The sequence below is a fragment of the Pantherophis guttatus genome, chromosome 2 (assembly GCF_059756535.1).
Source record: "Pantherophis guttatus breed Tessera chromosome 2, ASM5975653v1, whole genome shotgun sequence".
In the NCBI taxonomy this organism is placed as follows: domain Eukaryota; kingdom Metazoa; phylum Chordata; class Lepidosauria; order Squamata; family Colubridae; genus Pantherophis; species Pantherophis guttatus.
Window position 1 is genome coordinate 261,727,873 of NC_142064.1, and position 21,882 is coordinate 261,749,754.

At 41.1% G+C, this 21,882-nt stretch overlaps 2 protein-coding genes across 2 annotated transcripts in view; both read right to left on the reverse strand.

The window, feature by feature from the left end:
• The window catches only part of LOC132712326 (uncharacterized), a 200,735-nt gene that overhangs the window by 15,015 nt on the left and 163,838 nt on the right, over positions 1-21,882 (reverse strand). Inside the window, exon 2 of the mRNA XM_087884136.1 lies at positions 6,379-6,519. The gene's annotated coding sequence lies outside the window, so the exon portion shown is untranslated. The remainder of the gene's footprint in view (positions 1-6,378; positions 6,520-21,882) is intronic.
• LOC117667831 (uncharacterized) lies at positions 1,834-19,877 on the reverse strand. The gene is made up of 3 exons (XM_087884132.1): positions 19,763-19,877; positions 13,771-15,696; positions 1,834-5,981 (listed from the first exon to the last, which is right to left on the reverse strand). Exons 2-3 carry the CDS (start codon positions 15,511-15,513, stop codon positions 4,152-4,154), a joined length of 3,573 nt encoding a protein of 1,190 aa, XP_087740258.1. The 5' UTR covers positions 15,514-15,696; positions 19,763-19,877; the 3' UTR covers positions 1,834-4,151.

Genomic DNA, 21,882 nt, shown 5'->3' on the forward strand with positions numbered 1-21,882 from the left:
ACATGTAGTAGATGGCATGTTTCAGCCTAGTTCCTTCTCTGCTTCTACACCCTGGAGGAAACTAAGCAGCCCAACTCGCTCTCAGCCTCCCCTCCGACCTGTCCTCAACTCACCTCCCAGCTGATGTCCTTGGAAGAGCAGGAAAACCGTCCCCCATTCCTCCATTCTCCTATGGATCATCCAGAAGAGGAAGCTCCTCTTCTCTTCTGCTCCCTCCCACATCCTCTCTAGCAATACTCGATTGTTACAAAACCTTTCAGTTTAGTCGCTCCCCCTCCGGTTGGGTGTTATTACACAGCAACCAGGAATGTTGCTCTTCTGTTGCCAGCTTTCTAGGCATGGGTTTTGTTGATGGCTTCGTACATAAGGTAGGACTGGAGCTGAGCCTTTCTCAGTCTCTAGCCTTGAGCATGACACCAAAGTGACTCTACTTACTCCCCACAAAATCTACCCACTCAGCTGCTCCTGCGGCTGCAATCTTTCAAGATCTAGTCCAACATCTTTGCAACCGGTTCTCCATTATTCTCCTGAAAATGGATCTCTCTCTCTCTTTTTTTTTTTTTGGTCCTTAAATCCGAGCTTCTCACACTTTTATTAGGAGCCTTGGTGGCGCAGCAGACTAAAGTGCTGTTAAGTAGCACTTAGCTGCTAGCTGCCTGAAATTACTGCGAGTTCAAATCTCAACAGGCTCAAGGTTGACTCAGCCTTCCATCCTTCCGAGGTAGGTAAAATGAGGACCCAGATTGTGGGGGGCAATAAGGTGACTTTGTATAAAAAAGAACCCCGCTTAGGGGGGGTGGGGGCGAAAGCCCTACTAAGCAGGTATATACAAAAGTATGAAGGCTATTGCTTAATGCATTGTAAGCTGCCCTGAGTCTCCGGAGAAGGGCAGCATATAAATCGAACCAATAAATAAATCGAACCAATAAATTCTGAGGAAATGGAGTGTTTCTCCGATTGTAGCCTAGTGGCTTCCAGCCTGGCTCTGGGGACGAGTTTCTCCAGCTATGAGATTGCCTGTTGCTTAATATTGTTTGACTTTATTAGTTATATAGTGTTCATAGGTTTTAGAGTGCCTAATGTATATATTCGTTCTATTGTTAAGGAGTTACTTGTTGGGAATTCCACTATTCCCTTTTTAGCAGTTTCATTGTATCTATTTTGAATGTTTGTGTAATGGGATTCAATTGCTATTCTTTTATTTCTGCTCCAAGCTTAATTCTTAAGCATGGCATATATTGTTATTCCTCTCCTCACACTCATTCCCATTGCCCCTCTTTCTTGCCATCTGGTATTTTGATTGTATGCATGAGACACACCGCAAAAGAAAAAAAAATGGAGTCTTTACAGAATGATAATCAAAAGAAACACACTTTTTGCACTGAACTTTTGCAGTAGCCAGTCAGCCACGAATTCTTCCAACATCTTCCATTGCTCCTCTCTGTGCTAATGACCCATTTTGATGACTCACAGATATCAAAATATTGTAGCCACTAAGAGTTTGCATTATAGAATGGGGCTCTCAAAGATCCAGACACTTTTAAACCATTTCACGCATTTTCAGCTCCTAAGCATAATAAAATGTGACTTGATAAGAGGTGCTAAAAAAAATGGCACCAAAAGAGAGAAGGGAATAAGGAAGGAAAAGATAATTAAATATAAATTTATTATTTTAAGGTTTAAAAACTTTGCACATATTTAAATTGGAAGCCACTTGGAGCTTGAGGCTCAGGCCAAAAAATGCTTCCAGGCCTGATTCTAATTTTTGGGTCACCTTCTGTAAAGGGTTCATATGCTATGTGATCTATTGGAGGAAAAAAGTACTAGATAACCTGACAAAATCAAATCGATCTTTATTACGGTGAAAGATCAGCATACAGCTGAAAAGTACAGAAAAGAATCATAGTCTAAAAATGATAATTATTTTAAAATACACGGAAGAGGGAATATATATATATAAAACAGAAGTTTAAATGGAACTAAAAGGAAAGCTAGGGTGAGATGGGGGTAGCGAACATAAAGGTTAGTTATGTGGCAGACTAAATTTATCACAATACATAGCACACAAATATGACAAGCTGGATACTGGTTAAAATTATTTTATGGCACATGTCATCCATCATCTGATAAATTTTAAATGCTGATTCACAGAACCTGGCAGCTTCATCCATCCATTCGTTCATTCGTTCATTCAATTCAGTTCATTGTCTGCCGATTTTACCACAGGATAATTCTTGATGGCTTATTAAAAAGATAAAAATATGCAAAACCTATAAACACTACGAATAAAATACTATAAATATATAAATACTTAACAGAACTCAAATACTCAACCATACTCATAATATACAACATGATAGTTCCAGTATGATACCGGTAGAACCAAGTAGTAGTATCTAAAAGGTAGTCCTATCTAAAAGCAGCAGGGAAGTGTAGAATTCTCCTTTGTGTGTGAAGTATTTGTGCAGTACTGGTACAAACATCTCTGTAATAAAGCACAATAACAGAATAACAGAGTTGGAAGGGACCTTGGAGGTCTTCTAATCCAACCCCCTGCTCAGGCAGGAAACCTTATACCATTTCAGACAAATGGTTGTCCAATCTCTTCTTTAAAATGTCCACTGTTGGAGCATTCACAACTTCTGGATTCAAGCTGATTAATTGTTCTGTCAGGAAATTTCTCCTTAGATGTAAATTGCTTCTCTCCTTGATTACTTTCCATCCATTGCTTCTTGTCCTGCCTTCAGGGGCTTTGGAGAAAAGGTTGATTCCCCCTCTTCTTTGTGGCAGCCCCTGAGATATTGGAACACTGCTATCATATTCCCCCTAGTCTTTCTTTTCATTAAACTGTTAGACATACCCAGTTCCAGCAACCATTCTTTATATGTTTTAGCCTCCAGTCCCCTAATCATCTTTGTTGCTCTTCTCTGCACTCTTTCCAGAGCCTCAACATCTTTTTTACATTATAGCGACCAAAACTGGATGCAATATTCCAAATGTGGCCTTCCCAAGGCATTATAAAAGCCACTGGAGAAGCACATGCTCTATTGTTTCTGGGTAGTCGAGAGTCATGGGGGCATTGTATTAGAACCTGAAATGTGTTACTGAAATGAACAAACCTTGAATTCTTTGGTACACCCAGCATCTTGGCACTGCTATCATCTACCAGCCTTCAAAAGATAACAAGAGGCACCTCCACACAAAAAAGATCACAGCAGGAGTTGGTAATAAATTTGAAGATCCTATGCCCCTTTTTCTCTATATTACAATAGCATTTGCATATCATATTCAACAACCTTTACATATGAAATTTTTGTGCTCTTCTCATATGTTCCAAACCTCCCTCATGTTCTCCATTCTGTGCTTCACTGCGCTGTGCTTCACTGTTCACAACCTGAACACTGAATTCACGGTTCTCCTTGCACTCAATTTTTGTGCATGTTAGGAAAAGATGAACTCTGAATCCTCTTTATCTCTCCTCTCCCATCACCTCATATTTGAGGAGCCACAATCACTAAGGGCTCCTATCTTTTTCATATGGAGGAGAGAACCAGAACTAAGGAGAAATTTCCTGACACTGAGAACAATTAACCAGTGGAACGATTTGCCTTCAGAAGTTCTGGATGCTTGATCAATGGAGGCATTTATGGAGACTGGACAGTTACTTATCTGGAATGGTATAGTGTCTTCTGCTTCAGCAGGGGATTGAACTATAAGACTTCCAAGATCCCTTCCAACATTATTCTGTAATGTATTTTTTACCCTCTGTAGCAGATTTTTGGAGCTTCTGAGAAACATGACTCCCACATTTTTTTTTTTAAAGGCCTGCTGGCTGTAGAATTCTTGGGCTCGAAGTGAGAAAAATACTTTTGTAGAAGGCTGAAATCCTGTCTGGACATTTCTAGGATGTATGATGATCAATATGCAAAAAACACCTTAAAAGTCTTTTTTGCAGAATTGCACTATTTCTCTACCAGTAAATATCCAGTAATTTCTGCTGATAGCCAGCAATGGGAAATTGGCCTTTATCATACTAACAATTTTATTTTCTCCCTCATCTCCAATACTTCTGAGCACGTTTGAAGAACAAGGCCAGAAATTAAATAGTTAATTTCTCAGCCATACTTCCAAAAGCAGCTCAAAAATGAAATTCAAGCCTTCCCCGCAGTCATCACCTTCTGCTTCACATGGATTTTCTTGTGTGCAGTAAGGGAAGAATTTTGTGTGAAGCATCGTCCGCACTCTGGACATTTGAAAGGTTTCTCCCCAATGTGTAAACTTACATGATTTATAAGTTTAGACTTAGTACTGAAACCTTTCCCACAATCTGGACACTCATATGGTTTCTCCCCTGTGTGAGTCCTCTGATGTATTACCAGCTCGGAATTCCGACTGAAACTTTTCCTACAATCTGGACATTCATACGGTTTCTCTCCAGTGTGAGTCCTCTGGTGTATCACCAGGGTATAATTCTGACTGAAACTTTTCCCACAATCCAAACATTCATACGGTTTTTCCCCTGTGTGAATCCTTCGATGTATAACCAGCTCAGAATTTCGAGTGAAGTTTTTCCCACATTCCAGACACTTGTATGGTTTCTCCCCCGTGTGAGTCCTCTGGTGTATCACCAGGTGAGAATTCCGATGGAAACATTTCCCACAATCCAGACACTCATATGGCTTTTCCCCAGTGTGAGTCCTCTGGTGTATGACCAGATCGTAATTCTGTCTGAAACTTTTCCCACAATTTGGACACTCGTATGGTTTCTCTCCTGTATGTGTTCTCTGGTGTATCACAAGGTGGGAATTCCGACTGAAACTTTTCCCACAATCTGGACAGTCATATGGTTTCTCCCCGGTATGAATCCTCTGGTGTATCACCAGGTGGGAATTGTGATTGAAGGTTTTGCCACATTCCTGACACTCATACAGTTTCTCTCTTATGTGTCTCCTTTGATGTACAACAAGGTTGGAATTTTGAATGAAACGTTTCTCACAATCTGGAATTTTATATAGTGCCTCCCGAGTGTGAGACCTCTGATGTTTCACCAGGTGGGAATCCCGAGTGAAACTTTTCCCACAAACTGGACATTTGTTCAGTTTTTCTTCAGTGTGAATCCTCTGGTGTATCACGACGTCAGAATTCTGACTGAATTTTTTCCTACAATCTGGACCCTCATGTGGTTTATCCTCAGTGTGAGACATCTGGTGGCTCTCCAAGTGGCAATTCTGACTGACTATTTTACCACACTCCTGACTCTCACGTGGTTTCTCTCCTATGTGTGTTCTCTGATGTAACACCAGATCGGAATTGTGACTGAAACTTTTCTCAGAATTGGGACATTCATAGTGTTTCTCCCCAGTGTGAGCCCTCTTGTGTATCACTAGGTTTGAACTGTGACTGAAACTTTTTTCACAGTGGGGGCACTTATATGGTTTCTCTCCTGTGTGAGTCCTCTGATGTACCACCAGGTCGGAATTGTGACTGAAACTTTTCCCACAATCTGGGCACTCATATGGTTTCTCCCCTGTGTGTGTCCTGTGGTGTATAACCAGGTGAGAATTCTGACTGAAACTTTTCCCACAATCCAAACATTCATATGGTTTTTCCCCAGTATGAATCCTTTGGTGTATCACCAGGGCATAATTCTGACTGAAACTTTTCCCACAATCTGGACACTCATATGGTTTCTCTCCAGTGTGAGTCCTTTTGTGTATCACCAGGTTGGAACTGTGACTGAAACCTTTGCCACAGTCCGTACACTCATATGGTTTCTCTCCTGTATGTGTCCTCTGATGTACCACCAGGTCGGAATTGTGACTGAAACTTTTTCCACAATCCGGGCACTCATATGGTTTCTCCCCAGTGTGAGTCCTATGGTGGCTCACCAGATGGGAATTCTGACTGAATCTTTTCCCACAATTCAGACACTCATATGGTTTCTCCCCTGTGTGGGTCCTCTTGTGTATCCTTAGGGTGGCCTGCTTCCTAAAGATTTTGCCACAGTGATGGCACTGGGCGGACGTTTCTCCAGTTTTGATCGTCTCATGCATAATCTCATGCTATGATTTGAAATTTTTGCAGGGGTGTTTCCATCACTTACATTTTTGGATTCTCAAGGTCCAAAATATTTGTGATCCCTTCTTCGATGGTGCTTTAATTCAAGCTACTCTTTCTTCCTTCACATGATGAGGCTCGCATTATTGTCTGCCCTATGTGCCTATCCAAGCGACCCCTTCCATCCTGGATTTCCAGATTATTTTGACTTTGGAAATGATCTTGACCTTGACCTTTCATGGAGTGTTTCAGTGAGTTCCACAGACTCAATTATTTCCAGCTCAAAATTCTCTTTTTGTTATTCTCTCTTTTGTCTCTCACCTGCCTTGGGAAGGAGAAGAATTTTGTGGTTTTCTGGAGGAAGTGGAAAAAATTCTGATTGCTGGCCAGATTTTTTTTTCCTTTTTAATGTTGCTTCTGATTCTCACATGCTCAGGATGGTCTTCTGGACATCCTCTTCATCTAAAACATTCACAAAAAGTGGTGAGTTTAATTATTGTATATAAAAGGCTGCACAAGATGCGAAAACAGCGAGAAAAATTCCTACATTACAATGAAAAAACAAATGCCAAAAATCAAAGGTTAACCTCTAACATTAATTATGATTCATTTGACACATAGAAAACTAGTGCGAACCAAGTTCAAATATCCACAGAAGCATGAAATTCTCTTCTGGTTCTGCATAATTCAGAAATCCTTGCAGTCTGTTATCATCCCAAGAGTTTCCAAATTTTGTGCGGCCCTTTGATGACTTCAACTCCCAGAACTTCGGCTCTGTTATGACCAACTCCTAGAATTCCTGACCCAACCATGCTGGCTTAGGAATTCTGAGAGTCGAAGTCCACAAGTCATAAAAAGGTCATAGTTCCCCAGCTCTGGTTTATATAGATAGATACTACTTGGATGAGAAGTGAAACAAGAAAAACAAGAAAATCCAGTTGGAAATTTATAAGATTAACAGTGTGTTAAAATATATTGCGAATTCACACTTTTAAGGATTAGAAATTGTGGGGATTTTAAGATATAATCCCGGGATTGATTAAATTTTAATATTTGGCTTTATTAGTAGTTGTAGACATTTGGGATATCGAAATTATGGTGGGTTAATGAGTAATTTTTAAATATTAAATATTAGTGACTTAGTAGGGGTAACAAAGAAATGATGCAAAGAAATGTTATTTAGGTTTAAATGCACTAATGGGAAAAAACGATAAAGAATTATAAAGGGAGAATGGTATTGGTGAAGTTAGAAGATTATGATTATGTATACTTATTAACTGACAGCAAACCACACTCCCTACCAACACTGATGATGTTACCTAATTGGGTAATGAAACATCGGCAAGCAAGCTCAGAGAGCACCAAGGACCCCTCATCAGTACGGTTCCGTCTGATTTCAGATCTCCCTGAGTCCTCTTCCTCCCCCTCCAGATACTAAGATGCTGATCCTCCCCAGCAGCGACAGGGGAACATGGGAACGGTGGTCCCCCAACCAGGAGCCTGAGTGGCGTAGGAGGCTAATGCCTCCTACTAAGGCAGCATTTAACATCCAGCTGCCTGCAATTACTGCGAGTTCAAATCTCACCAGGCTCAAGGTCGACTCAGCCTTCCATCCTTTCTAAGGTGGGTAAAATGAGGACCCGGTTTGTGGGGGCAATAAGCTGACTCTGTATAAAATATACAAAAGTATGAAGGCTATTGCTTAACGCATTGTAAGCCGCCCTGAGTCTCCGGAGAAGGGCAGCATATAAAAATAAATAAAAAATAAAAATAAAATAAAATAAACCTTCCAGATAATACCAGGAGGCCACATGCTGGCAGCTCGGCTGCACCAAGATGTTGGGCTTCGGAGAAGGAGGGGGCTTGCTTAAAGGATTTTAAGGGGATCGAAAGCAGAAGCAGCAACCAAGGGGGATAAAGCAGCGGCGTGGCAGCTTGCAGGGAGCAGAAAACCTTGCAAGCAAAAAAACAACAACCGGGGACTCCGAAGGGGAGAGGGCGCAGCTGGCAAAAGCCCACCTCCTCCCTCCCTCCCCCAAGGAATCCCTCCCTTCCCATTCTGCACCTGGGGATTCCCCCACCTCCTCCTCCACCTGATTGAGCCCCCTCCCTCGCTCGGGGTCCACCTGCCCTCTTGCCAGCGTCCTTGCCAGGGCCGGATTTTCCTATAGGCTAACTAGGCTTCAGCCTAGGGCTTCAAGATCAAGAGGAGCCTACATTCAAATTGTTAGCAAAATTAAAATTACACTTTCACTATAGGTGAAAGGGCCTCATAAGTGGAATAGCCTAGGGCCTCTTTTCATCTAAATCCGGCCCTGGTCCTTGCTCACCTGGCGCCCCTCCCCGCGAGGGGATCTCTGCAGTCCTGGCGTAGCAGACGGCTAGAGACCAGGAAGAGGGGAGGGTGGGACGGGAGGGTCAGGAAAGTGGGATCCCAGCCCCCCCCTTACTCCCTTTTCCCGCCTCTTGTCTAGGCGGCAAAGGAAAAAGCTCTCTGCGTTTAACTCCTTCGCTGAAGCCCGGGCGGGCAGCAGGCGGGACTGAGCAATGCCAAAATCCCCCAGCTCGGCTCTGCTAGAGAGGATTCCCCGCTCGCCTCACCTAGAGGGAAAAGCCGAAGGCTCAAAGCAAGCACCGAGACTGAAAGGGAAAGTTGCGTGTACTCATCTGCATCTTCAGGGGGAATTAGGAATTCAAAGCTATTGAATATAGAATGGGATAGGGATAGGCTAGGAGTAGGAATGAGAATAGGAATAGGAATAGGAATAGGAATAGAACAGAAATAAGAATAGGAATGAATAGAAATAGAATAAAATAGAAATAGAATAGAATAGGAATAAGAATAGGATAGAAATAAGAATAGAATAGAATAGGAATAAGAAGAATAAAATAGAATAGAATAGAATAGAATAGAGATAGAACAGAATAAGAATAAGAATAAGAATAGGAATGAATAGAAATAGAACAGAATAGAAATAGGAATAAAACAGAAATAAGAATAGGAATGAATAGAAATAGAATAGAATAGAAATAGGAAAGAATAGAAATAGAAAATAAAAGAAATAAGAATAGGAATGAATAGAAATAGAATAGGAATAGAACAGAAATAAGAATAGGAATGAATAGAAATAGAATAGAATAGAATAGAAAAGAAATAGAACAGAATAAGAATAGGAATGAATAGAAATGGAACAGAATAGAAATAGAATAGAATAGGAATAGGAATAGGAATAAAAAGAATAAGAATAGAATAGAATAGAACAGAAATAAGAATAGGAATGAATAGAAATAAAATGGAATAGAATAGAATAGAAAAGAAAAGAAATAGAACAGAAATAAGAATAGGAATGAATAGAAATAGAATAGAATAGAAATAGGAAAGAATAGAAATAGGAATAGAACAGAAATAAGAATAGGAATGAAAAGAAATAGAAGAATAGAATAGGAACCGAATAGGTGACTGTCTTGCAGATGTAGTAGGACTACAACACCTATCATCTTTCAGCCCGGGCATTATTGCTGGAATGCTGGGATTCACTCAATATCGATACAGTATGTCAAGACAAGCCTGGGAACAGCTTTTCTGTCTTAGAAAGAGGAAGTGACTGTCTGAAAACAGTAAAAGAAAACGATAAACTTTCCAAAGAAACTTTTAATGCAGTTGTGAGAGACGATATTATGCAAATGCACACAAAAGTATACAAAATGCCACCATAATTGTCCGACACATTTTTTCTTAAAGTAAAAACAAATTCTACGCCGTGGAGGAAACCAAGCAGCCCTACTTGCTCCAAGCTTCTCCCCTGACTTTTTATTGAACTCACCTTCCAGCTGCTGCTTCGACCCCGGGAACAGCGTGAGACCCACTTCTATCTCCATGCTTCTATCCCCCCCCCAATTGATGAGTCGAAAGAGGAAGTTCTTCTCTCCTCCAAAGTCCTCTCTAGCAATCCAACACTCCAATGCTCTACCCCACAAGCCGCTACTGTAACACACCCACTGAGAAGCCATGCAAGGCATGGATGGGGCATTGGATTATCCAAGTCTTTTTGAGAGAGGATGCTGACACTTAAAGCCCTTACTTAAATGTCCCAAAGGTGCTTTTTCAGGAGGCAACTGAACTTTCTTATTATTTTTTTTCAAAGACATTTCGCTTCTCATCCAAGAAGCTTCTTCAGCTCTGACAGGATAGTAGGGAATGGAAGGATTAAATTCCTTGCAGACAGCATGGTTGATAGGTTGTTGGTCCTTGGGACATCTCACACAGTGTTCAGCATCTGCTGAACAAGTACAACACCCACCTTCTTCACTGGTGTGGAAATCTTTCAATGATAAAGAGATTAATTTAAAAGTTGAATCCTACTCCAAAAAATAGAATAGGAATAGGAATAGGAATAGAATAGAATAGAATAGAATAGAATAGGCATAGAAAAGAAAAGAAAAGCAAAGAAAAGAAAAGAAAAGAAAAAAAGAAAAAAAGAAAAAAAGAAAAGAAAAGGAAAAAGAACAACAGAATTTTTCCAGAAGAAAAATTGCAGGCCACAGAAACCATTAGCACCACTCAGGTGACCCTGAGGACACAGATAAACCTCCAAGTGGCCTCAATGACCCTCAAAAAGGATGCAAATGAGCAGCTTGTCTGCAAGGAGTATAAATCCTTCCATCTCCCGCTATCCTGTCAGATCTGAAGAAGCTTCTTGGATGAGAAGTGAAACATCTTCAAAAGAAAAAAACAAGGAAGTCCAGTTGTCTCCTGAAAAAGCACCTTTAGGACAACCATGACCTGGATGACTGAGAATCTCTACAGACGTGAAGCCCTTAAATCACCACGCTGCTTGTGAAAGGAAAAGAAAAAATAGCTAACAGACCTGATTATTCAATCATGTTTCTCTTTAGCTGTCGTTGTAATTACAGAAAAACAAAACAAAACACCAGGCTATTTTCAAAATAGAACATAGAATAACAGAGTTGGAAGGGACCTTGGAGGTCATCTAGTGCAACCCCCTGCTTGAGCAGTTTATAACATTTCAGACAAATGGCTGTCCAGTCTGTTCTTGAAAGCCTCCAGTGATGGGGGCACCCACAATGTTAAATGCCATCTTTTTCTGTAAATTCCCTTGCACAAAAGTCTCCTCTGGGTGAAAGTGAGAGACGTAATAGTAGGAAGCAGAAAAAGAGGGTTTAGAAAGAGGGTGGGGCTGTTTAAATTTGGTAAAAGAAACTAATAAACTTTTCAAATAAACATTTTAAGTGGTTGTTTAAAATAAAAAGGTAGTGTTAGAATTAGGGTTACTTCTTCCTTTCCATTCCCTCTGTCCCAATATCCCACTTTATTCCCCAAAGACATCAGAATACTGTAGTCACTAAGAGTTTGCATTACGGTATGGTCCTCTCAAAGATCCAGAGGCTTTTGAACCATTTCAAGGTTTTTCATCTCCTAATCATAATAAAGTCTGATGTGATAATGCGTGCACCCGAAAAAAATGGCACCAAGAGAGAGAAAAGTAGAGAAAATTAAATATAATTTGATTCTTTTAAAACTTTGCACATTTAAATTTGAAGCCACCTGGAGCTTCAAAAAAGCCTCTTGGTTCCTCCTCATCCTTGGCCTGGTGCTGGTTGTTAGATATCTTCCTGCAAAGGAGTCATATGCAATGTGATCTACTGGAGATGTTCTGCCCGAGCTACGGATCCCAAAGAACACAGCACACATGAAAGTTTGTACAAAACTTAATTTACTAAACTAACTCAAGTCTTTTTCAAAACAAAGGCTGTTAATAAGCTTTCTTAACAGCCTACAAGAAACCAAAGATAAAATAATCACAATTTTACAAAGGTTGGCAGAAAGCCCAGAAGCCATGTGCAGAGAATCCAGATGCGAAGTAGAGTGAACTAAAGTTGTTCCCTACAACTTGCTTCAGTCGGTGTTCCTCCTTAAATAGGCTAAGGGAGTGGCCAATTAGCCCCAAGCCTTACTCTCGAGGAACCCTCCTCCTGAGGAGCCACTCCTGCCTTTTGGCAGCTCTGCGCACCTGTGCTTTGAGAAGAGGCTCCTCCTCTTCGTCCTCTTCACTTAAGGGAGCTTCTGGAGGTTCTGAAGGCCCTGGCTGAATCCCTGCCTCTGGCACCACATCTTCTCCAGCCTCCTCATTGTCTGACTCGAGTGCCAGCTGCACAGGCTGCTGGTGCAACACCACACCAGCCTCCTCGCTGTCAGAATCAGCTACAATCCGCACAGGCCACTGACGGGCCACAACAGGAGACAAAAAAGTACTGGTGAAATCAAATGAAATCTTTATTATGCCAAAAGACCAGCATAAGGATTGTGGGGTACATTTAATTAAAAAAAATAATCTAAATAATTGTTAAAATAAAGATTATTATAGAAAATTAAAAGATATAAAAGAGAATGTATATATAAAAACAGACGCTGAAATGGAATCTAAAAGGAGGACTAGGAACACGAGATGGGTTTAGGGAGCATAAAGGTTAGTATGTGGCAGATTAAATCTATCACTGCCTATAGTTTAGTATGACAAGCTGGATGCTATTAAGACTAATTTATGGCCACAAAATGCAGCTTCAGGACTAGCTTCCCAAACCTTCCCCTTCCTTAATGTCCCTCATCCCTCAGAAAGCCACCATTTTGACTGCAGCTGTCTAGCCTTTAAGCCCTAGCTGGACTTTACACGTAGTCTGATAAGACGGCAATCTGACAGACAGGTTAAGCTTGCAAAGACCGAGCATTCATTTTCTGGCACAACTTTTAGTTATTTGCTGTTATTTTTTTTAATCTCAGGGGAGAAAGGCCGCAGAAAGATGTTCTCTTTGGAGTAATTCTTAGACTCTCCCTAATCCAGGTGAGCCACACAAACTGAAGGAATGCCAGTCCCTTCAGTTAATAGTTGAAGAGCTACAGCCCAGGGAAAAACCTTTAAGGGATCCCTCCCTGGGCATGTATTCGATTAGTCATCTGTTCACCAGAAATAAAAAGTCTCTTTGCTGGCTTCATTCTTCCACTCTTCAGCCTGGAGTCAAAGTAAGGTTTTTAAAAAAGGATATTGGTTAGAGGGCAGAGGGAGAATTTAGTTTTAGCACCTAATTGAGGCAGGGTGAAGGAAGAACAACAAGCCCATCTTTCCCAGTTTTTTTCTTTTGTTTTTTTCACTGAAGAAATTTTTCTTTTTTTTTTTTAAAGGGAAAAGTTTGGGAAGCTTGTCCTAAGATGCTCTTTCAGAAAGGGCCCTCTTCCCAAAGCCTAGAGAGGCAGAGGAGCTTTGCAGCATCCCCATGGACAGCTAATAGGTGGACACCTGATTAGTGAAGAAAGCTGCCCAAAAGCTAAGGAACTGGTTCTTTTTTTTTACCCCAGAAAGACAGGGCACCTTGGGAGCAGGAAGTGCAGAGGCAGAATTAGAAAAGGCAGGCACAGATTCCTTCCCCAACGATTCTCACTGGCAGGACAGCTGGCCCAGTATCTTGGGGTGAGAAAGGCCTGAGGCTGGTGGGCTGATGCTTCCATTAGGCCTCCCTAGATCTCCCACACTTCTAACTACAGATCAGAAATGAAATTCAAGACTTTTCTAGACTCATCACTTTCTGCCTCGTGTGGATTTTCTTGTGCGCAGTAAGAGAAGAATTTTGTGTGAAGCTACGTCCACACTCTGAGCATTTGAAAGGTTTCTCCCCAATGTGTAAAGCTACATGAATTACAAGTTTAGACTTGGTAGTGAAACCTTTCCCACAATCAGGACACTCATATGGTTTCTCTCCTGTGTGAGTTCTTTGGTGTATCACCAAGTGGGAATTCCGACTGAAAGTTTTCCCACACTCCTGACACTCATATGGTTTCTCTCCTGTGTGAGACCTCTGATGTATCAGCAGGTGAGAATTACGACTAAAAGTTTTCCCACACTCCTGGCACTCATATGGTTTCTCTCCTGTGTGAATACTCTGGTGCACCACCAGGTGGGAATTGTTACTGAAACTTTTCCCACAATCTGGACACTCAAATGGTTTCTCTCCTGTGTGTCGCCTCTGATGGTATACCAAAAGACAATTCTGACTGAAACTTTCCCCACAATCCTGGCACTCATATGGTTTCTTCTCAGAGTGAGTCCTCTGATGGACCACCAGGTGTGAATTAAGACGGAAACTTTTCCCACAATCCACACATTCGTACGGTTTCTCCCCTGTGTGAGTCCTTTGGTGTATCACCAAGGAGTAATTCCGAATGAAACTTTTCCCACAATATAGACATTCATATGGTTTCTCCCCTGTGTGAGTTCTCTCATGTATAACCAGATAACAACTCTGACTGAAAGTTTTCCCACAATCTGGACACTCATACGGTTTCTCCCCAGTGTGAGTCCTCCTGTGTGACACCAGGCTGGAACTCTGACTGAAACTTTTCCCACAGTCTGGGCATTCATATGGTTTCTCTCCTGTGTGCGTCCTCTGGTGTCTCACCAGTTCAGAACTGTGAATGAAACTTTTCCCACAATCAGGACATTCATACGGTTTCTCCCCAGTGTGAGTCCTGTGGTGTATCACCAGGTAGGAATTCCGACTAAAACTTTTCCCACAATCCGGACACTCATTTGATTTCTCCCCAGTGTGAATCCTCTGGTGTGCTGCCAGGTTGGAACTGTAACTGAAACGTTTCCCACAATATGGACATTCATACGGTTTCTCTCCTGTATGTGTCCTCTGGTGTACCACCAGATGGGAATTCTGACTGAAACTTTTCCCACAGTCCAAACATTCATAGAGATTCTCTCCTGTGTGTGTCCTCCGGTGAATTACTAGTTGGGAATTCCGACTGAAACTTTTTCCACAATCCATACATTGATGTGGTTTCTCCCCTGTGTGAGTCCTCTTGTGCGCCACCAGATGTGAATTAGTACGGAACCTTTTCCTGCAATCTGGACACTCATAAGGTTTCTCCCCTGTGTGAGTTCTCTGGTGTTTCACCAGGTGGGAATTGTAAGTAAAATGTTTCCCACAATCCATACACTCATATGGTTTCTCACCTGTGTGTGTCTTGTGGTGTATCAGTAGGGGTGTGTCTTTCCGAAATCTCTTATCACATTGGGAGCACTGGTATGGATTTCCATCATTGTAGGTCCTTTTATCCTCAAAAGGATGAGAGCTGTAGTAAAATACCTTTCCACACTCGGAACATTCATTCGGGTTTTCTCCGGTGTGCATCCCTTCAGGTGTAATCAGTTGTGATCTGCAATCTATGCTTTCCTCATGATATGTAGATCTGCAGGGATTTTCCACCACTAACATTCCTGGATTTTGAAGGTCAAAAATACTTTGAATCTTTTCTTGCATGGTGCTTTGATTCAAACTACTCTTTCGTTCTTCACAGGGCAAAGCTTGCATGACTGCCTGCCCTATGTGGGTATCTATATGGCAGCTTCCTCTCCACTGATTCCCAGATATTTCCATCTTTTTTTTTCTGAATTTGTATATGACCTCACCCTTGACCTTTTCGTGGGGTGCTTTGTTGAGTTTTATTTTTTCCTGCTGAAGAAAGTAATAGATTTTGATTGTTGGCTGGATTTGCTTTCCCCTTTAATGCTCTTTGTGATTCTCACTTGTCCAGAATGTTGTTCTTGGCATCCTCTTCATCTAAAAGATTCATAAAAAAGGGATTAGTGTAATGATTGTATAAAGAATTGGTGCACGACAAATGAAAACCCCAAGCATACATTGCAATCAAAAAGCAATCTAGGAATCACTGGATTTGTCCTTTGTACAATCAGTACTGGCAAGAAGACTGTGGAAGTGTTTTTTCCCATTGATTGGTGAGTGGCCGACTGGGAGGCAAAGGAATCTCTTTTGTGATGCTGTGGGGCAATTAACTTAGATTTCCTCATTTCTTAAACAGGTTTCTTTTGATACTCATTTGTTATTTAAGAGAGGCTCTCTTTTGATATGAGCTATTTTTTTTCTTGGAGATTTTAATATTTCTGGACTTGACTTTGCCACAAGGCTGGCTCTGTAAGGAAGCTGATCCTCTAACGGGCTAGGCGCCTCTCTAGGAAACTGCAAAAGCAGAAAGTTATGTTGGATGCTTCTGAGCCCTGAAGCACACTAACTTCTGCAAGTTCCTGGGTGGGAAGACAACTAGAGGTTTGCAAGATACAGCCTGATCTCCCCCTTGCTCTTTGGAGGTTGCAAATTTTAACCAGCCAGATCTCCCCTTGCTCGCAACTTCATAAACGCATGGCACAACGTAGGAGAACTAACCCATCAGAACTAGATTCAGTAGTCCATCTGTATTTAAAAGACACAGGCCACTCTTTTGAAGATACCAAAGTTCACATTTTGGACAGAGAGGACCGCCAGTTTGAAAAAGGGGTCAAAGAGGCCATCTATGTCAAAATTGATCAGTCCCCCTCTCAACAGAGAGGGAGGGATACGACATCATCTATCTCCAGTCTATAACACAGTCCTTTCAACAATTCCAAGAAGGCTCCACACCCATTTGCACAATTCAGGTGACCCTGAGGACACAGATAAACCTTGAGGTGGCTTTAATGACCAGCTGTCTGCAAGGAGTATAAATCCTTCCATTCCCCACCATCCAGTCAAAGCTGAAGAAACTTCTTGGATGAGAAGTGAAATCTCTTCAAGGAAAAACCAGAAAGTCCAATTGCCTCTTGAAAAAGCACCTTTGGGACAACCATGACCTAGATGACTGAGAATCTCCACAGACAAATGCAATCCTAAAATGCATTAACAGAGAGATAGCATCAAGATCACATGAAATGATGAAATGATAGAGCTTTGATAAGACCACACTTAGAATACTGCACCGAGTTTTGGTCACTATGACACAAAAAAAATGTTGAGACTCTAGAACCGTGATGGCGAACCTATGGCACGGATGCCACAGGTGGCACGCGGAGCCATATCTGTGGGCACATGAGCATTGCCCTCGCTCAGCTCCAGCACGCATGTGCACTCTGGCCAGCTGGTTTTTGGGCCTTCCGGGCACACTGGAAGTCGGGAAACGGGCCGTTTCTGTCCTCCGGGGGGGGGGGGGGGAGGCTGTTTTCACCCTTCCCAGGCTCCAAGAAAGCCTCTGGAGCCTGGGGAGGGCGAAAAACAGGCCTACTAGGCCCACCGTCAAACCTTTTTGCCGTCACGTGCCAAAAGCGGGGGTAGCATGGGGAGGTTGCATGTGCATGGGTGCATTGAATTATAGGTATGGGCACGCGTGCGTGCAACACCCCCGCCCCCATGCTCCCCACGCTTTTGGCATGCGATGACAAAAAGGTTAGCCATCACTGCTCCAGAAAGAGTACAAAGAGAAACAAAGATGATTAGGGGGCTGAAGGCTAAAATAAGATGAACGGTTGCAGGAACTGGGCATGTCTAATCTAATGAACAGAAGGACTAGGGGTGACATGACAGAAGTGTTCCAATATTTGGAAGAATATTGGAAAAATATTGCCACAAAGAATATTGCCATGAAGAACCATTCTCCAAAGTACCTGAGAGGTGGACAAGAATTAATGGATAGAAAGTAATCAAGGAGAGATGTAATCTAGAAATAAGGAGCGATTTCTTGACAGTGGGAACAATTTATCAGTGGACCAGCTTGCTTCCAAAAGTTGTGGGTGCTTCATCACTGGAGGTTTCTAAGATGACATTGAACAGCCATTTGTCTGAAATGATATAGGGTTTCCTGCCTGAGCAGAGGGTGGGACTAGAAGACTTCCAATGTCCCTTCCAATCCTAGTGTTTTGTTAATGGGCAAGGTACATATGGGGCCATGCTATAGAAATTGTAACCAAAAGGATTAAATCTATTATTGGTTTTTATGTTGCACATGACATAAAGAGTTTTCTCTTTTTCAACTTTCTCCATTTTCATATTTGGATTGACATGTTGAGAAGATGATATAATGAACTTTTAGATAGAGCCATTTATCTACGAAATCAAGCCTATCCAGGACAATTTTCAAAATCTATCTTTGGATTGATGGGATAATTTGGCACTGGTAGATTCTTGAAGACACAAAACTAGCTCTGAAAGCCAATATACACTTTTTCAGAAAGGCATGAATCATTTTCAAGAATCAATATGCTTTCAAAGAATTTAGTTAATAGGATAGCCAAAGTGAATATCTTACCAAAGATATTGGTAAGTTTTGATGATAGAAACGTGCATTGTTGGGAGTTTAACAGATATACGTTTTTAAGTTTTTACGTATTTGTCTAACTTTAAAATAGACAATGTTTTACCATAGAATTATTATAGAAGAATGTAGTAATGTTATGTGTATTTTTGAATTGATAATATGATGCATTCATGGGCTAGCCACTATATGTTTTATTTAGATTGAAATTATATGTTTTGCTTTTATTACTTGATTGTTTGGTATGTACATCTTTATATTTTTAGTTTTGTATTACTTTATTGTGTTATCTAAAGCAAAAGTGTATTCTAAACATTTATATCTTAAAAATATTTAGAAGGAACCATTTTTTAATGTCACTTTTGTCTTTTTTCATTATGTCTGTTTTAAACTTTCCTTGTTCTTCTCATTTATTTTTTGAAATTTAATGAAATTTAATTTAATGATTAACCTCCAACATTATTTATGATTCATTTGACATATAAATGGCTAGCAAAATCCAAGGAAAATCACACATTCTTAGTATTGAAATCATTATCAAATAAATGTGGAAATGCCGAGGATAGTTCATATAGATACATAAACACAAATACAAACCCACATATTCATTCATTCATTCATTTATTGGTTCGATTTATATGCTGCCCTTCTCCGGAGACAATAGCCTTCATACTTTTGTATATACCTGCTTAGTAGGGCTTTCGCCCCCCCCAAGTGGTGTTCTTTTTTATACAAAGTCAGCTTATTGCCCCCACAATCCGGGTCCTCATTTTACCTACCTTGGAAGGATGGAAGGCTGAGTCAACCTTGAGCCTGGTGAGATTTGAACTTGCAGTAATTGCAGGCAGCTGGTGCTATTTAACAGCACTTTAGTCTGCTGCGCCACCAAGGCTCAATCTAAAGGTACCTATGTTACTATTCTTGTGTATTTCAGCCTGACAAATGTCCCAGAAGTGGGTACGGTCAACTTTTTTGGTCTCATTTTACAGATTGGGGGGGGGAGCTTTAAGGCAGGAAACGGTGCCCAAAGCCTCTGCAAGATTTAAATCACCAGTTTTGCCCATGAAACGCCTCACTTGCAAAGAAAAGAACATGCTCATTAAAAAAAAAAATGAGTCAACCCTAAAGTGAAGGAAACTTTTTAAATCTTCCAACCAGCTGAAAATTGCAGGCGACACTTTTAAAGCGTGCAAGCACCAGTGGAATATGAAGGAGACATTTAGATCAGAAAAAAAAAAAAAAAAACGAAAGGACCCGTTTCAAATCATGCAGGAAGAGTGGAATAAAATTTGAGGAGGGAAGGGATAAATAAATAGCAACAACCCCAAAGTGAATGAGACTTTTTGCAATCTTTTTAAATATCCCAACCAGCAGAAGATTCAAGGCATCATTTTTAAAGGAGCAGATTTAAAAAAAAAAAAAAAAAGCCTGCAGTACTATTGGAATAAAAATTTGGGAAGAGAAAAACAAGGTACACCCTGGACTGGAGGAAATCCAAGAGCCCGACTTGCTCCCGGCTTCTCCTCCTCCGATCTTCCTCCAACTCACCTTCCAGCTGCAGCCGCGACCCTGGGAAGAGCACGAGAGCCGCTCCCCACGCGCCCATCCTCCTTCAGGTGAGCCGGAAGAGGAAGTCCCTCTGCCTCCTCTCCTCCTCCGACATCCTCTCTAGCACTCCAGGACTCGAATGCTCTACCTCACAAATAGGGTCTGTTTTCAAGAGGGCGGCTTTAGAGCGCCATCGAGCGACCTCAGGCTGAAAAAACACACTTGTCCGAATATCCTGAGGCGGTTGCCAGATTCTCTCCCTTGATTATGATGTGCCTTCAAAATAATCGACATTTACGGCCATATCGATAGTTCTGTCGGCTCCCTAGGTGGCTCAGTGGCTAAGACGCTGAGCTCGTCGATCAGAAAGGTCGCCGGTTCGAAACCCTAGTATAGGTCTCCTGCGTGAGCATGGGGTTGGATTAGATGACCTCCAAGGTCCCTTCCAACTCTGTTACTGTTACTTCTTCTGCAGGAGGAGGATCTATGATCCTTTTGCAAGAAGTGAGAACTAAACCAAGGCTATGTCTATGGAGGTTCTCAGTCATCCAGGCCATGGTTGTCCTAAAAGTGCTTTTTTTTTCACTTTGGACTTTTCTTTTTTTTAGAAATTTTTATTGAAATACATAATACAATTTAACAATTGGACTTTTGGACTTTTCACTTTGGTGCTTTTTTTGGGGGGGGGACTTTCTGGGGTTTTTTTTGAAGACGTTTTGCTTCTCATTCAAGAAGCTTCTTCAGCTCTGACTGGATGGTAGGGCTGAAGAAGCTTCTTGGATGAGAAGCGAAACGTCTTCAAAGAAAAACCAGAAAGTCCAATTGCCTCTTGAAAAAGCACCTTTGGATAACCCAAGGGAATGCCTATGAGGAGTTCTCTTGCATTCCTCCCCCCACCCCAAGATGAAGAACTGGCTGGAACTGACTTCACCAAGGAAAGTGCGCTTTATGGCTGCCTGTTTTCCCATGGTTTCATACACACATACAGCTGACACAGGTATATAATATATATGCCTGTTAATAAAATATGGTAGTCTGAAAGGAGTTATTAGATGCCTTCCAATTTTTGGCTGCCAGAGACTCACACAGCTCTCCTTCCAATTGAGTTTTCAATGAAACTCCCAGCCGTTTGTAATTCTGAGTGTCGCAAAAACAAGCCTTGGGAGAAGCACCCCATCAGATTAACAGAGTTGGAAGGGACCTTGCAGGTCATCGAGTCCAATCCCCTGCCCAAGCAGGAAACCCTACACCTGCCTCTACCTAGGATCAAACTCACAACCTCCTGATTGTGGGGCAAGAGCTCCATCTCTAAGCCACCAGGTCTTGTTCTCAGGATGGTGAATGCGAATTGCTTATCACTTGGAAACTACTTTTTGCAAAATACGACTTTAAAAGGGGAAAACAATATAAAAAGAGGAAAACGTAAAATGGCTCCTCAAGAGAAAAAAGCCCATTAAAGCAGCTTTTTGTTTCTTTAATCACAAGAATGGAACATCATAGAATGCAGCAGGGTATATTTTTAATAGAATTGATCTATCTTCAGTTAACAGTACAAATATGGAGAGAATTCACATCTGATCTTTTAAGAGAAAAGTGGTAACTGCAGTATGGAAGTTTACGTAAATGACATGACACAATCCATATCTAGGAGGATTGGTTAATTTTGCTCAAATTCATTCGTTATATATTAGATTTTGTGCGTGCAGTCCAATTAATCTATTAAAAGGGGCTACATGTCTGGTATTGCATTAGTGTCAGTTTCAATGTTTCTACTTTGTATTTTGCATATTCAAATATTAATATTAATATATCAATAAATTTATAGTGTTTTATATTTTTAATCTTAAATTATTTGGTTTTTAATGTTTTATTGTACTGATTAATTTGTATACAACTCAGAGCCCCTCTGTGAGGAAGACAGGCCGTTAAGAAGTTTGATACATAAATAAATTAAATAAATGAATAACATCTTTGATTGGTGTTCTGCACTTATGTCTTAAGCATGGCATAAATTGTTATTCCTCCCCATTGCCCCTCTGGCATTTTGGTTGTATGCCTGAGACACGTCCCAAAAGACCAAAAAAAAAACAAAAAAAAAACCAAATTTTCAGGGAAGAATA

Coding starts and splice junctions, on each gene's coding strand:
- LOC117667831 (XM_087884132.1), bottom strand. CDS start 15,513: ATGGAAATATCTGGGAATCAGTGGAGAGGAAGCTGCCATATAGATACC. Junction 5,982..13,770: donor TCACTACCAAGTCTAAACTT/GTAATTCATGTA, acceptor TTTAGGAAGCAG/GCCACCCTAAGGATACACAA.